Genomic DNA, 16109 nt, shown 5'->3' with positions numbered 1-16109 from the left:
AAGCAGTCGTCATGATTTCATATTATGCTCATTCACATTTAACCAATCAGAGTTCTTGCTCGATACTACAGGTAGTATAATCTACATAAAGCAACAATGAGCATTTAGGACACAATCAAACTGAATCTTTCAGCTGTGTAAACGCAGCGGCTCGCCCCTCATGGATATTCAAATTAATTTGTCCGTGTCTTCTGTCGTTGCATGCAAACTGCTGGCTCTGGTGTGAGCACTAATGAACAAAGAGTGAGAAATGTATCCGTACACACAGCTCGGTGCAGAAATGTATTGCCAAGCTTCAAGGTATTGGTTCTTTGTCAAGGTAATTGTGCCTTGACAAAACCAGTTTTGTTTGAGATGCCGGTAATAAATTTATTCACTGGAGCCGAGCGTGCAGATATATTTTTCCTCATTCTCTTTTTGTTGAAATCTATTCTGTGCATCAGCGCTACCATGACTAAAACCAAGATTAATTGCTTTCATATCTCTTGTGTGGGATCACGACTGCTGGGACACGGGTAAAAAACATACACACATCACACACGCACTCAGACTGTCTTCATACTACACAGGTTTTCTTTTTTGCACACGGTACACCGTGTACCAGATCAAAATGAATCTGCGTGGATCAAAATGCGAGCGCTCTAATTGACAGCGAGGCTTCAATGCTGTGCCGATAGCGTGCAGCATGCAGGGTCCTCTCAGCTGGAACCAAACATCTCTGCACTCTAAAGGACGGATTAAAAGAAGAAATGTAAAAGATAAAGAGAGGTGCCCTGATTTGTTAGCTGCACATACAGAGAGAGCAGAGAGGCGTGTCGGTGTGTGGATTTGTGCATATATACAAAACCAAATGGTTGCTGCTGCAGTGTGTCTTTTCGTGTGTGAGTACACGGCCCCTCATGTTTATCATAACTGCATACAGATGATGTTGATGGGGCTTGTTCGTCGCTTGAAGGAAACAGGGGCTCTATTTGCATCTGACATTAAAGTAGGCAGTGAGCGCAGCAGCTTATTACAAAGCCAACAGGAGGAAGAGCCGATGCATAATGCACCTCTGTGGACAGAAAACATCAGAGCAGTGAGGCTGCTCACTCTTCTAACAGCATCAATTCCACTTCCCCAATCACCTCTCTGTCTGACAGCCACGATGAGAAGAGGGAGGCCGGTGGGGGGGGGCAGATAGAGAAGAAATCACACTACTGCTTGAATATGCAATCAGTTTGTCGGCTACAGTGACTGAGCAGCATCATCTGAGCAGGAGAGAGTGAGTGTTTTTATGTATCTGTGTGTGGGAGAGATCGAGATCAGGAGTGAGAAAGGCAAGAAAGAAAGAGATTGAGAGGAGAAGGAAAGAGGGAAGGAGGGAGAGAGAGAGCAAGTGTGCAGCTTTGAGGCGTTCCATCATCTACCAAACTCCTGCAGCTTCCCTATTCCCTCCTCCTCATCCTCCTCCTCCTCCTCCTGCTGGAGAGAGAGTGAGAGAGAGAGGGAGCAACAGAGAGAGAGAGAGGGAGAGGGAGAGAGAGAGAGAGAGAGTCACGCTTACAAGCCAGCGGAGAAGAGACGTCAAGAGGAGGATCTACAAAGGGGGGGGAAAAAAATCCTTCCCTCTCTTCTGCTGCCTCTCTCCGTGCATCCTACGGCAGCAAGGAGCGAGGAGGATCCGGCTGGCATATTTTCTACGCTGCTTCCCCGCGATTTCTGAGGCTGTGTAACAGTGGGTGGAGCGCAGGGAGAGCCGCCGAGAGCTCGATCGGTGACACCGCTCCGCAGCAGAAGAGTGCCATAGAGGAGCCGGGATGCTTAACAACCTGACCGACACAGAGGAGGGGGACGGGGGAGCGCAGAGCCAGGGTGAGTGATGGGATGTGTCATGCAGCCGCACACACACACACACACGCACACATGAGCAGATATGCATAAACATTCACATGGTGATGCATGACACGCTGTACATGTGTTAATATATGTCGACAGAAATACCTCACACAACATTTTTAGAGAACAATTTAGATTGACACGCTCAACCTGATGAGAGAGAGCGGTTATTGGAAGAGGGAGTGTGTGTGTGTGTGTGTGTGTGTGTGTGTGTGTGTGCGCGCGCACGCGTGTATGTGTGTGCATGTGAGTGTTACAGCATTGTACGATGCTCGGCCTGCTTGCCTCCTCTGCTGCTGCTCTTACTGCAAGGCTGTTGTGACAGGAATAGTAATGGGGCTCACTCCATACGACGGATGGCGAGTGTAAGGGCATTCCAGCTTTATCCAACACACACGCACACTGACGCGCATTATTACACAAACACACACACACACATACACACACACTGGAATACAGTCCAACGTACATGAACGCACAGCACGGAAGCGTTTTATTCTGACGCAGCCGTCCAATTGTTCATTCACTCTTCATGGCAACAAAAATACTCCCACCACATATGGCGCTCTGTGGACAGGCAGTATGGGCATGTGTAAGCACACAAACACACACACAGCCACTCACAATTACAGATACCAAGCCCCCATTGCCGCTAATCCCATCGCCCCCAGCTGTCAAAATCAGCCCTCCATTCAATCCCCATCGCACAGCTCAGTCCTCGGTCTCTGCAGGCTCTCTAGAGGAAACCTGTAGGTTGCTGGTTTGTGCAGAGTGGTGATGTGAGTGCTCTTAAACCGGTTGTTCACCAGAGAGTACGTACCTTCTCAGGCCTATACACAAATTGAACCTGTTCTTCTAAGTGCTGGTGACAAGCTCTGCACACTTAAATGCAGTGGAAGTCCCTTGTAACTTTGGTTTGGTTGCCATTTTGGTACCCACTGAAGAAGCTGCAAACCGGCAGAATTTCTTTTCTCCTCTCTGCTATATGTTGAGGATTATCGCAGCTCTGCACGCACATCTCTCCAGTCCCCGCTCTCTCCCTCACTGCCCTCTTTTTTTTTCACTCTCCTCTCTACATTTGTCTCAGCTTCTTTCTTTCATGTCTCCCGCTTTGCGTTTTGCACAAATCTCCCTGTCGTTGTCAGTCCTGGGCTCTCAAGGATGCACCGGAGAGACAGGTTGCGGATGAGAGAACAGTCACTATGCTGCTTCTCCTACCTGTGAGGGCTTAATGATAAAAATAGACCGGCGCTGGGAACATGAATATTTAACTTAATGCGGGCTTCTCTTCTTTTTTTTTTTTTTTTTTTTTTTTTTTTGTTTGGGGGGATTACAATGGTGCTCTGAGAGCACGGACGGCAGTTGTAAGAGGTTGGCGGCCTTGGTGGAAGCGTGACCCCATTTTATAAGTATGACGAAATTGGAGCCATCAAGGGCAGGTTAGCATGCATGACACAGAGCCACGTAACAGAGTGTGCAGAAGTGTTAAGGTAATATGATTACTTGAGCGTTGCCGCCGCTGTGTTTGCTTCTACCTTTAAAGCACCGCCTGAATGACACGTTTTAAGCCGGCACGCATGTTCAAACTGAGCCCACGCTAGCATGCCAAAGTGTGTGGCTGTAGCTCATCGCCTCTCCTGCTACAAACAGATGTCAGACTGGTTAATGCAATGATATAACCTATGCATGTAATGTGCACAGAGCCACGCTGGAACCCTCAGACGGGTGGCTAAGTGCCCACCACCACCACCTCCTCCTCCTCCTCCTCCTCCTCCTTCCAGGACATCTCTCAATCTCTCTTGGCCTCCCCCCCTTCCATGTCACACTCTCAATATCTCTCTCTTTTTGCCACTCTGCAGTAGCAGCATCTCTCAGGATAAGACCTCATTCTCACACACACACACACACACACGCACGCACGCGCAAAGACATCCTCCCTCCCCCTTCCGTTTCATCTGAATCACAGTGGAGCTAAGATAGCTGTGCAACAACCTGAATAACTCTGTTTAGTCATCAGTACTATGCAGGGCAGCTCCGGATAGGGAGGGCTTTTCGCCTCTTTACAGTAGGAATGTCAGAGGCTGTCGCTGTCCGCTCTGCCCCGGTGCTGAAAGCGGCTCCCCCCTCTTTTCTCTCGCCTGACTCCAGCAGTACGTATATCCACGAGCTCAGGGCTGCCTGGCGCTGTCCAAGGTGCTGATTTATAGCCTTCATTACACGGCTGGGTTACAGCCCGGGAGAGGACAGCACAACGAGTTACATACAGTGTCAGGGTGGAGGTGTGTGTGTGTGTGTGTGTTTTTGCACTGCACACCCTTTTTTTTAAAATGTATTTATAAGCGTGCAAAGATGAAAGGCATCATTCTCAGGGAAATTAAGAAAGGTTGTGAGAAGTGGATCCACATTGAGTCACGGCCAGATTTACATAAGTAGTCACGCTGCTCTCCCACCATATTGTTAATTATCTGCCTGATTTTTCTCTTTTGAGCCGTGGAGAGGTGAAGTGTCAGCGGTGCAAGGAGGAGGTTGCAATCAAGAGCTGAAGGGAAGGTGTAGTTTGATCCATTTGCAGCACAGAAAGGGTTTGATGGGAAGCTGTTCCTCTTTGAAAGATGTCGGGATGCAGGGTGATGGATATTGAAAGGAGGGCGAGGTTCAAGAGTTCTAGAGCAATGTTATGTTTTAGGGATTGCTTTTTGCTCACTTTGACATGAGAGGGCCTTTTGTTTTAAACATGGAGTACCATTCTACCTTTTTTTTCACATTATAACAAATAATCTACATCTACTGCGGAGGTCTGTCATCGTTACAGCGATGAGCTACAGTGTAAAGCGTGTCTCGCTTGGACAGTCAGAGCACTCATTGTTTTGTGGCGCCGTATTAAGAGGAGCTGTTAGTGTTCACCGGTCTGGCTTCTTGTTAGCGAGCAAAAGTAATTTCATGCTACTTCTCCAAATGTTTGTTACTGGCTGCAGTTTTTCATTTATGTATTCAGTCGCTCATTAATGTGTCAGTTCAGTTTATTCGCTCCAGTTTAATGAGTGAGTAGTTTTTTGTAACGTGTGCATAATTGAATATTGCTCATGAGTTCTGCCTGGACAATCTTTGGCTCAGCAGGTCAGCTGATGGCTGATAGCCGGTTTCAGTCCAGATACATCACACTCTGGAGGCTTATTTAGGAAACATTTCAAACATCATAGCCTCTGTTAGATGAGATGCATTTTATTGATCCCACGCAGGGAAAGATAAGTGTCACAGTGGAAGAAGTGCAAGAACAAATGCACTGTAGATAAGTGACTTTATTAGGCACTGTCATATGTATTATGTGCATCTACTAAACACAAATGAGTTGAGAGTAAAAAAAACAAAATTAAATGGTCCAAAAATCTCATACAGAAAATATATTGAACCAGTCACAATGTTTGTAACTTCTGGGTAAAAAAAACCTCCTGCGCTGTGCACTAGCATACATACAATTAAGTTGTGTATACATCTTATTCAAATAAAATCGTGTTGCTGACATATGATAACACTTCCACTAACAATTTTCCTGTAGGGCCACAGACTAAAGAAAAAAACAGCTTGAGTTAACTCACAGCTAGCGGTTAGTCCGAGATCTTGCTGTTGGGTAGATCGAACCGTTGGATTGGTCGCATCGCTGTGTTTATGTTAACGTCTTTAAACATTACAGTTATGGCTGGATATGACAACTGAAATGAAGCAAGTTTGCTGATTCCACATAAATCACGAGTGCCAATCAACCTCAACAACGAACCTTGCGGAGCTTATTTGTCAAAAGTACATCTGAGGGGTAGTGGTTACATCTGTTACAGTGCAGCCAAACAAACTCCCATGGTTTTAAAGAAGTCCGTCAATAAAAACTGCAACTGCGATTTGATTTTACGCTGCGCACACAGCACGCCTGCAGCTCGGTTTCATTACTCCCTACAGTATATTCTTGGAAGTTTGGTGGAAACTGATCCACTGACCAAAAATGTAAAAAAGCCAAATGTCTATTTTGTAGACACACTTTTGTTGAACAATCACAGTCAGCGTTCGTAACGAATACGTTGTGTTTCCCTTGACAGCCTCACAATAACTTGTACACGGTTCACTTTTAATGTGAAGCAGTGACTGAGAGAGATGTTTTGTCTTCATTACCAGCAACTTGACACAGCTCCCATGTGGCACGAGAAGTGTAAACAGTAAGGCTGAAATCGATGAGATAGATTTATAAACAGTAAAGCAGGATTACAAACACAACACACCTCGACTCCTGTGAATCCCAAACATTTGAAGGCAAAATCCTGCACGGGAATGGCTTTGACTAGTTGTGGTTTAATGTCTCTTCTTTCGCTGCTGTTTAATGACTTTTTTAATGACTTCAACTGCATCTGGATTTGAGTTTCATCGGTATCTGCTCATGAAGAGTTTTTTACATGGCTCGTTTACGTATTAACGACTTCACTGATTGATTTGATACGGGAGGAAACAACCTGAAGGCAACAGCCTCAGTTTTACTGCACTACAGGTAGACGCGATGAAGGTTAACATCTGTGACTTGAATGATGTAGAACTAAATTGACTTCGAAGATATTGCTGATACATTAAACCATCATAGCTGTTCACATGTAATACCATCTACAGCAACACCAATCCATCCATCCATCCACCAGTTGCTTTTAGTTAATTCTAGTTTAGTTTAGTTTAGTTTATTTAAGTAGGCTAGGTATGGTGCAGATTGATAAAACACATGGGAATGCATGAGTGAAAATGTCAGAATTAGCCAAAGGGTTAAAAAGATTCCTAAGACAAAACACAGCAAAAGAGTAAGATAATAAAGTAGAGCTTGTTTCCACCTGATACGGTTAGTTGATTGATTATTTAGTAGACCAACAGAAAAAGCCTCAGTTGTTTTAGTCAATTTCCATTTATGATACATTTTGTGTGTTTCCTTGTTGTCTTTGATAGTAAACTAAATATCTTTGGGTCACAGCAGCAACAAGCAACTTTAACAACAAGTAAATTAGATACATGTCCTTAGGCTGTGAGCATTTTTTGTAATACATTTATAAATCAAAACGATTTGTAGATTAACTGAGAAAATAACTGATTATTTGATAAAGAAAATAATCATGAATCCATCCATCCATCCATCCATCCATCCTCTATGCTGGTCCGTACTCTCGGTCAGGGCTGTGAAGAGGGCTGTAATGATGTTTTAGTTATGGCTGGCTGCATAATACTGCAAAATGCTCCCTGGGGCCCTCTCCCAGGGAGGCAGTTGTTGTGCATGCTCAACGTCATTATTCTCTGTCTACCCGCTCTGCGACTTATCTACTGTGAATGGAGAGGGAGAGAGCAGAAATGCACTGTAAGTGAGAGAGATTGCTGGCTAATACAGAACCACAGGCACTTGTAACTTGGAAAGGTAGCCGCACACACACATACAAAAAAAGAATTTTCAGTAGCTTAGCGCTAAAGCGTATCATCTCCACGTGAGTAGACAGACACATTGGCCGGTTTTTAGCCTGCAGTATAGAACAGGTCAAGTTCAATACATTACTGACATGTCCACCAAGTTGATCGCTGCATACTGCTGCATTCTTCATTGGACACCAATGTGGGAACCAGAAGGACCAGAAACTCGTTACTTTGCAAAGATTACAGTTTTGCCTGTATCATCTCTTTTTAGCTATTCCCAATCCCCAGTCTTTTTGCTATATGTCTGTGAGTCGGTGCTATTTTTACAAACACAATCGGTCAAATGCTTCCTGGAGTCCAAATATAGATTGTAATTATGTATCACATAATTGAATTTAATAAAGGTAGGTATTAATGCAACATGGATACAGCGGCTTACGCAATGACGGGGCAGATGAATCGGTTTTCTCGCTAATTAGAGTATGGCTACCATCAGGAGTGGGTGTCCACATATAATGGATGGGTATTCATTCATTGGTTTGTCAATTAATAAGCAGGAGAGTATAATCAGCAGTGAAGGGCCCTGCTTCCCCAAAGCTTGATGTTGAGTCACACTGTTGATGCTGAAGCGCTCGCACAAAAAGCATGTAGAGGCAGAGGGGCTTGTGCATGCACAAACACAAACACCGACATTAAGACATTAGTCACACATGTCCTGCTTTACCACATCATTCTAGTCTAAAAAATACGGCGACACTTGTGTGAGTTACAAAGGAGCAAGTGAATCAGGAGCTTCATGAATCACAGTAATTCAGAACTTACTCATTAATGATTCATTATCAAGGACCATCACAAGCTAATAATGACTCATTCATTTCTAGTTGCTGTTTTTTGCACCTTCAAGGAAAGTCAAACAAAGTGCTGAGTAGTTTGAGCGGCAGGTTCAAATAAGATTCAAAGTCACAATTATTATGTTTGCCCAGAGGGTTATGTTTTCACCTGTGTCTGTTTGTTGGTTGAATTATTAGATCGTCAGCAAAATTACACAAAACCCACTGAACAGATTCCCACAAAGCTTGGCTGAAGGATGAGTCTCAGATTAAATAGACCACTTAAATTTTTGGTGTGGATCCAGATAAAGGGGCAGGTCCAGGAATTATTTTCTTTCACTTTCTTAAACATTGCAAAATAATGATGAATGTGATTTTCTATATTTTGTTTATTTATTAGGAAATAATTCATGGATCTAAATTAGTCTTCCTGGTAACTACTCATTATTATGTTTCACGTTACGTGCACAAACAGTAACTACTGATTAAGTAATTAGTAATTATTGAGTCTACCTGGTAACTACTTAGTATTATGTTTCATTTACAATTCATCATTATCTACTTTATAGTCCTTGAATCACATTTATTCCGGAACCCGTTAACTCTTGATTCATTTTTTAGTTGTTCCTTCGTTCCTCGTTCTTTGGTTACTACTCACATCTTTGTGTAGCTTATTGTAAAGTGTTACTAGAAATATTTACATTGCATTTGTTTGGATACTCAAAAATGAATATGTTGATTGAATTACTTTGATTCTCCCCCCATCACTACAGCAGCTAAAATCCTTGCACAGCAACCAGAATTGTGACGGAAAATTTCAGGCTGCGAGGGTTCCTGAGGTAAAAGATTTCAAATGGATGGATGGTCTCAGAGAAATAGATAGATGGTCGGGTTTAAAGAGGGGAAGATGAGGTCATTGGAAGTGAGGGGAAAGAGATGAATCACGCCAAAAGCGGCTCAACCAAGCTGAACACAGGAACCTCTGTTGTCTCTATCACCACGTTTATTAAAATGTACAGAAAATTGTAGTTTGTAATTGCATTATAACCACCGTATGAGACGACTCAATAGATTTCAATGATTTAAATGCATAAGACTGTTTTCATTTAAGCAGAGAACATAACGAATAAAAAGCAGATGCACATGACATATGAAAAATAAACATATTAAAGAAGTATTACATACCAGAGAAATCATGTAGAGTATATAATATACTTTTAATAGAGAGGAAGCTCAATTTGTTAGCAACTGAGGACAACAACAACAACACTTTGTAGCAAGATCTCAAAGTCAAGAATAGGTGTCGCATCATCAGAACAGACAATGTTTGCGCAGCTTCATGTTTTATTCAAATATCATCGCTGAGGTGTTAAACAGCAGGCTGCTTTACTGCCCAACCTCTCTCGGTACAGAATAAAGATAAAGAAATCTATTCTTCTGGGCAGATATCTGCTTTGAAACACACACAAAAGTAGCTTTCAGGTCATCTTTAACTATAATATAACTATCATAAACAAGAGTCTTCGATGTGGCCTCACCGGGCGATCTCTGTATTCAAAGGGCTTAACTGTACTGCAATCAATATTATACTTTATGTTTAAACATGCACTCTTGGGATTGCCAAACAGCATGCTGGGAAATGTAGGAAATCAATGGAAGCAGAGTAGAGATTGCCACAGAGTGAGGTAAAGTAGATTACAACAGTAAACCTCATCTCTTTAATAAATGCATTAAATGGGTTATAGTAGAATAAACTATTTTGTCCTCATGAGGTATTTCCCCTTTAATGGCCTCGCAGGTGTGTCTGTTGTGAGCTTCTTTCCTGCATGGTTGCAGTTTTCATTTGGTTCAGGTGCACCACAGTGTGTGAATCATGCAGCAGATAAAGTAAAACAAAGTGATTCCAGTGGAGCTGACATACACACACACACACACACACACACACACACACACACAGTCACTGGTGTGGGAGTGACACTCCCTCGCTATCCTCCGGCTCGTTATTGAAGAGACCTAAGTCCTTGATGAGTCTCTCAATATCCAGCCGATCTGGCGTTACTGTGAAGCGACCTGCGCCAGGAGATGGAACCATAATGAAAAGCCACGTATTGATTTTCTCTCACTCATGTACCTATTTGTGGTGATTTAGCTGGTGTATGGTTTCAGGACCGTGATGCCCAGTAGCACAACAATCAGGCGCTGCATCAAGTTTGTACGAGGAAGCTACTGGTCGGGCTTTTATTTCGTGTCAGGAGACAAACAGCCTCTGTTACCTTAATATCTAGGTGCGTGTGTGTATGTGCAGAGCCTGGCTTGATACCATTTTATCAAGCTGTTTCCCTTTGGCTCGGGAGAGAAAAATAACCAAGTAGGTAATGTGGATTGCCATGGTTACAGTCTGGGCTGTTGGAAATTTTCCATATATTTGCTAAACATGAACCCTTTACACTGAGGTTAAAAACAAAATACAGCACGTTCTGCTTCTCTCCTGCCATTCACTGGTTTCTGCATGAAAATCCCTGCTCTGCTGGATTCACCCTCATAGGAAAAATACAGCATTTAAGTTGGGCAATTTCCCTTGTGGATAAATCATTTGCATTTCATAAAGCGCATTGAGAAGTCACGTTTTCTCTCTTTTCAAGCCTGCACGTTACCTCTGCGTCACGGCGCTCTCTCTGTCTCCGAAGAAGTTTAAACAGTCCTCTCAGCTCCGTCTTTAATTGCCTAGGTAACTGCCAGCCAGCTGAAAAATTGTTTACGTCTTTCATCTTCAGAGCAGTTGTTATACAGTATTCACTTGCCGTCACGTGTGCACTTGGCCCTGAGCATGTGTGTGTGTTTGTGTTCATACTGTGTGTGCTCGCTTTTTATGTATATGAATGCTAATATTGGGAAACCACATGAATTCAGCGCTGATTGGCTGGACTGGAAGAAAGCAGGGAGGCTCATTATTGTGTGTTTGTGTGTGTGTTCGAAGAGGCAGTGAGGGGTGGGGCGATGTGGACGTACAGTTTCAGCTGTGGAAACCCCAATTTGTCTGTGTGTGTGTGTGTGTGTGTGGGAGGATCCTCTGTTGTAAAGCATGGCATTGTGGGATTGCTGTGTCTTTACACTAGAAAGCAGCCTAATTGGTGGGTATGAGTGGGCAGAGGGACTGAAAGGCGACTGTGAGGCCAGCGGTGGAGGTTTCTGTCAAACCAAAGAAAAAGCACCCGGCAGCCTTGGACGAAAATCAAACACACAGTCTTGTAATTGGGCAGGGGAGGGAGGTGGGGGAGGGGCTCGGAGGGGGATCAATCCCTCACAGTCTGCTTCATCGCCAGGACTCTAATTCTGTCCGGCAGTACACCAGTGGACTTGCTGCACACACACATACACACGCGTGCACAGAAGAAATAATGTTTGCGATAGACTGGAATTGCTAATAAGGCAGATGGGCACGGCATCAACATCATGCTCTTGCATAAGAACTTCAGTGCACGGATTGAAGTTCAGATCTTGCAAATGGAAAGCTTAGATGATGAAAAAAGTTACTTTTGATTAATTACTGATATAGTGAGTGAACAAGTTAAAGTAATGAAGGAACTCTTAAAAGCAAGGAATGGCTGGAAAAAAGCAAGAACATGTTGGGGAAAAAAGGAGAAATGGAAGCAAATTCAAATGATCGTCTTCTTTACGTCATCGTGGATTTAAACACTGAAAGTATGTAAATGGATAGTATGCTGATTTTGTCCTGCTGTTGACCTTTTCATAATGTTTCACACATGTTACCAGGGATAAATTCGCTCATATGTGCATTTTTCCTGTCTTTTACCCAGAGTTTGCAAAGTGTGATGGGTTAGTTGCAGTGATGGTCCTGGGGCAACATTAATTTTGACGTTGCAACAAAACCAGCATGCTGATGTCAGGTTATGCATGTTGGTGATGTCCATCCTAAAATAGCTACTGAACAAGGTTGTAAGTACACCATTAATTGATTATCTTTAGCTAAATTATAATACATCCATCCATATCATGAGTTCAGGCATCTCATTCAGTCCAACAGGAGACAAACTAAATCTAGACCCTTATTTTATGGGACGGAGCAAACGTTTAGTCTCTCTACATAAGATATAAATGGCCATAAGTTGAAGAACCGTGACTTCTTCAGTTGAGCCTCTAGGAGCATGCACGTGATACAGGATCACTCACCCTTAGTACCAAGAATCTTTACCGTAGGTTTGGGTAGAAAAAATCCAGTATAATGAGAAAATAGATTCCCGCCTGTTAACCACAGTAATTCAAATTGATAGGGATGTTTCCACTGATGAGTATTGATATGACACAGACACGGCGCCTCTGCTGTCCAGATGCCTCTGTCCTATAAAGGCTGCGACTGATTATAAATCTGCCCATTTGCGTGATTGACCACATTAAAGCCCAATGGTCCATTTGAAGTTTTGGCTTTAACGGCGAAAACGGCCAGCACTGGTGATGAAGTTTTGGCTGTTTCTGTCGTTCCAGTTTTCCTGTTAGTTCCTGGCCATTAGGGTACCCAGAGCGTCATTAGAGGATATTAAGCTTCTTTTTTTTTTGTTGCTTCTTTTTTTTTTCTTTGTGAAAATGGTTTGGCGGGGGTTTGGGGGGGAATGTGGGTGGAGGCATAATGAAATGTCCCTTTTCCGAAACTTGTAATGTGGAGAACAGTGGGGAGCTTCAGAAGCACTTCCATCATCAGCCACGCTTGTGTTGTTTTTTGACTTCATTTAAAACATCCACGGGGTGATTTGAGATCTGCCTTTTTCAAGGGAAACCAGTATATTCTTTTTTCCAAGCCAGAAAACTGAAATTCAGATTTCACGACCATTTTATAATTATGATGATGAAAAGGGATCTCAACCAAATATTTATCTATATTTATAGTCAAATTAATTGGTGTATTGGTCAATAAAGTACCTCTTTATCCTGTCCCCCCTTTACACATTGCTTGAAGTGACAGATAAATGTACAAGGACATTACTGGATCAGGGCCATTATGACTGGGACACAAAGAGCAACACTATAATTTGAGCATTTTCAATGGCAGGGCTATCAGCGGAGCTGTTTGGGAAAATTGTCATTCATTGTGGAAAGAGGACACTTTTTCCCCCTTTCGCCAGTACAAACTGTCGACTGCTAATTCTATATAACACACACACAACGAACAGATCACTTATTATCAACTGAATGGACCAATTTGTTAAACAATACAAAAGTGTAGTGTTTTCTCGGTCTAGTCTTTCATGCGTTATTTTATGTCTTTTGTCGAGAATCACAAAGACATGTGAGGACATGTAGAGGTAGACAGATTGTGACTGGTATTGCTGTCATTGGCTAGTAGTGTCTATGATTATTGTTTAATTTACTGCACACAATCAAACACACACACACACACACACACGCGTGTGCGCGCACACACACACACACACACTGCTGTATGTCTTAGCACCAGTGATGGGAATACTAACGGCGTTATTTTTTTAAGTAAAGGGTAATCTAACTAATTACTATTTCCATCGTTACAACGCCGTGTTTGTCCACATCCGTTGTAAGCAACTCTAATCTATTGAAGCATCTCTCAGCGGCACACGCTTCTACAAAACGTGTCAAACGTCATTGACAAAATACCGGGGAGAACACCTGCAAAAAGACATTTTCTAAATACATAGATGCCGAGTACGCAAAAATGAATGCCGAGCTCAAAAGTGGGAAGAAGAAAAACACAATAGTTACTTTCCCTGGTAACTAGTTACTTTTATAGTGGAATAATTCAGTTACTAACTCAGTTACTTTTTGGGAGAAGTAACTAGTAACTATAACTAATTACTTTTTCAAAGTAACATGCCCAACACTGCTTAGCACGAATGCATCAACGCAAATAATTCAGCCTGGTAGATATAATTTCATTTCACTAAATAATTTACTACACTTATAACCACTTACATTCATATTTCAGGTTTACTGCAAAACATTTTGCATAACGTCATCTCTTTCGCTCTCATGGAAAGCAATGCCACTCCACGCCATCTCGTTCAATCATTGCCTTTCAGCCCGGCACTTAAACACAGCCCTGCTCAGTGGGCATACAGTATAGATGTAAAGTATAATCTCACAATCAAATATTTATGTCTGTAGGTATGAATTTCATGCACAGTCCCCCTGAGTATAGTGTCGCCTTTGGCAAGGCCGACCACTCAGCTTACGGTGCTACAACCCCTCTCTTTCTCTCTCTCTCTCTGTCTCTCTCTCTCTCTCTCTCTCTCTGTCTCGCCCCCTGTCTATCTGTCCCTTTCTTTCTCTCTTGACGACAGCTTAGTTGACATGTCTGCATAACTCTCAGTCAGGCGAGTGTCTGGGGCTGATATGCCTGTGTGAATAGTATTTCCCATTTCGCCATGGCCCACGGAGCCTATCAGCATCCTCAGCAAATGGAAATAAACCATCTGTCAGCCGGGGCCCCCTCCACAGGCGACGGAGAAGCACGCCACTTGCCCCGTGTCCCATCTCGGCCCTCAATAGGAACCCATTTAGCTATTGTCACACAGGAAATGGAGCAACTTAACTGGAGAGCTGTGGGATTGGTGTGGTGTGTGCCGGCGCGTAAATACAGAGGATTTCTCGAGGCGGTCTCAGCGTTTGATGTTTTATGTTTAGTGAGCAGGATTAGAGGAAATTCTGTCTCTGTGGAATTCCCAATTTACAGAAGTTTTATTAATTTCTGGGGTATTTGACGGATGAAACTGAACTATTTCTCACATTTATTCCCCTGAGGTTTATGAAGGTGGTCTATTGCTTAAGGTTACAATGTTATGAGATTTTCAGAAGATATCCCAGTTTCGCGGTATTACACAGTTACTTTAATTATTATTAATTACAATGACCCTTAAAGGAATGAAAGCAGAAGGTATATTTTGGTTTAAGAAACAGGTCCTTCTAATGTTACAAAATGTTATGCCCTGACAGACACGAGACTTGATAAAAACTTGAAATATACATGTTTTTTGTATTTTTCAGGTTCACTCTCAACAGTTCACTCTACCCCAAAAGCTCTAAAAACTCACTCTGCGCTACCTTCCCAGCATCAAACAGCAAAGTTAGCTACTAGTGGAGAACAGTGGTGCCAAAAAGCATGATAGAACTTGAGGTGGTGGAGACCAAAACAGAGATTTAAAGAGAATATTTACAGAAGCATGACCCCATGCAGTGTTCCTGCATTCACTTGCTCAAATCTGTGAATACTGGCAGCTGTTCACTGACACGTTTAACAGAACAGCTTTACAAGGTGATAAAATGTGAGTGTTGTGTTTGCAGCTTGTTCTGCTGCCCCCAAGTAACCGAATAAGGTCAATTATGGCCGCTTTGATAAGATGTCGTATGACACTTCATCACATGAGCCCAAAAACTGCCAAGAAATTCTTGCACTGCGGCTGAAGTTTGGATGGAAATCCATTTAAAACTGCCCACTAATCCAAATGAGCTGCACTGCTCATTGTGATAATCAATTGAAACATCACAAGCATCAGGAAACAATGTCGAGATGTTGTTTGGATCATTCTTCTGATTTGACACGTCTGTCTTTCTGTCAAAAAGATATTTTTTGATATTTGGAGCTAAAGTGATAACTTGAGTCGTCTTTCTCTTCACACTCAGCGGCCCTCTTAAAGGGAACAAAGAAACTGGGAAATGCTAGATGAGCTCAAACTGGTTTTTAGTTTGCATCTTATTTTATCTCCAGTGAAATAATAAACTACATCTCTCAGATGACAGCCTTCAGTGCTATTCTAATCTCTTCTCCAACACTGATTTGAATAGATGCTGTCTTTTCTTGAACATGTTCAAATTGCACCATTCAAATGATGGTAGAGGCACTTTCCATCATTGTACCCCCAAATGAATGCATTTATTCTGGTCTTATGGCCTTAAAGGTTTTTATTATTCAATAATGCATCTTTAGACTTC

General features: G+C 42.6%; 1 protein-coding gene across 4 annotated transcripts in view; it reads left to right on the top strand.

The window, feature by feature from the left end:
* slc12a5a (solute carrier family 12 member 5a) overlaps positions 1-16109 on the top strand; it is a 168706-nt gene that overhangs the window by 67486 nt on the left and 85111 nt on the right. The window contains exon 1 of one of the 4 annotated variants that reach the window (XM_030419609.1): positions 1174-1854. The exons of the other annotated variants lie outside the window; for them this stretch is intronic. Coding sequence (XP_030275469.1) covers positions 1800-1854 — 55 coding nt within the window. The 5' untranslated portion in view covers positions 1174-1799. Of the gene's footprint in view, positions 1-1173; positions 1855-16109 lie in introns of those variants that run through there. 4 annotated transcript variants of the gene reach the window in all.

This window comes from Sparus aurata, chromosome 6, assembly GCF_900880675.1.
Source record: "Sparus aurata chromosome 6, fSpaAur1.1, whole genome shotgun sequence".
In the NCBI taxonomy this organism is placed as follows: domain Eukaryota; kingdom Metazoa; phylum Chordata; class Actinopteri; order Spariformes; family Sparidae; genus Sparus; species Sparus aurata.
Note: the sequence above shows the minus strand (reverse complement) of the source record. Positions and strands in the feature narration are given on the sequence as shown.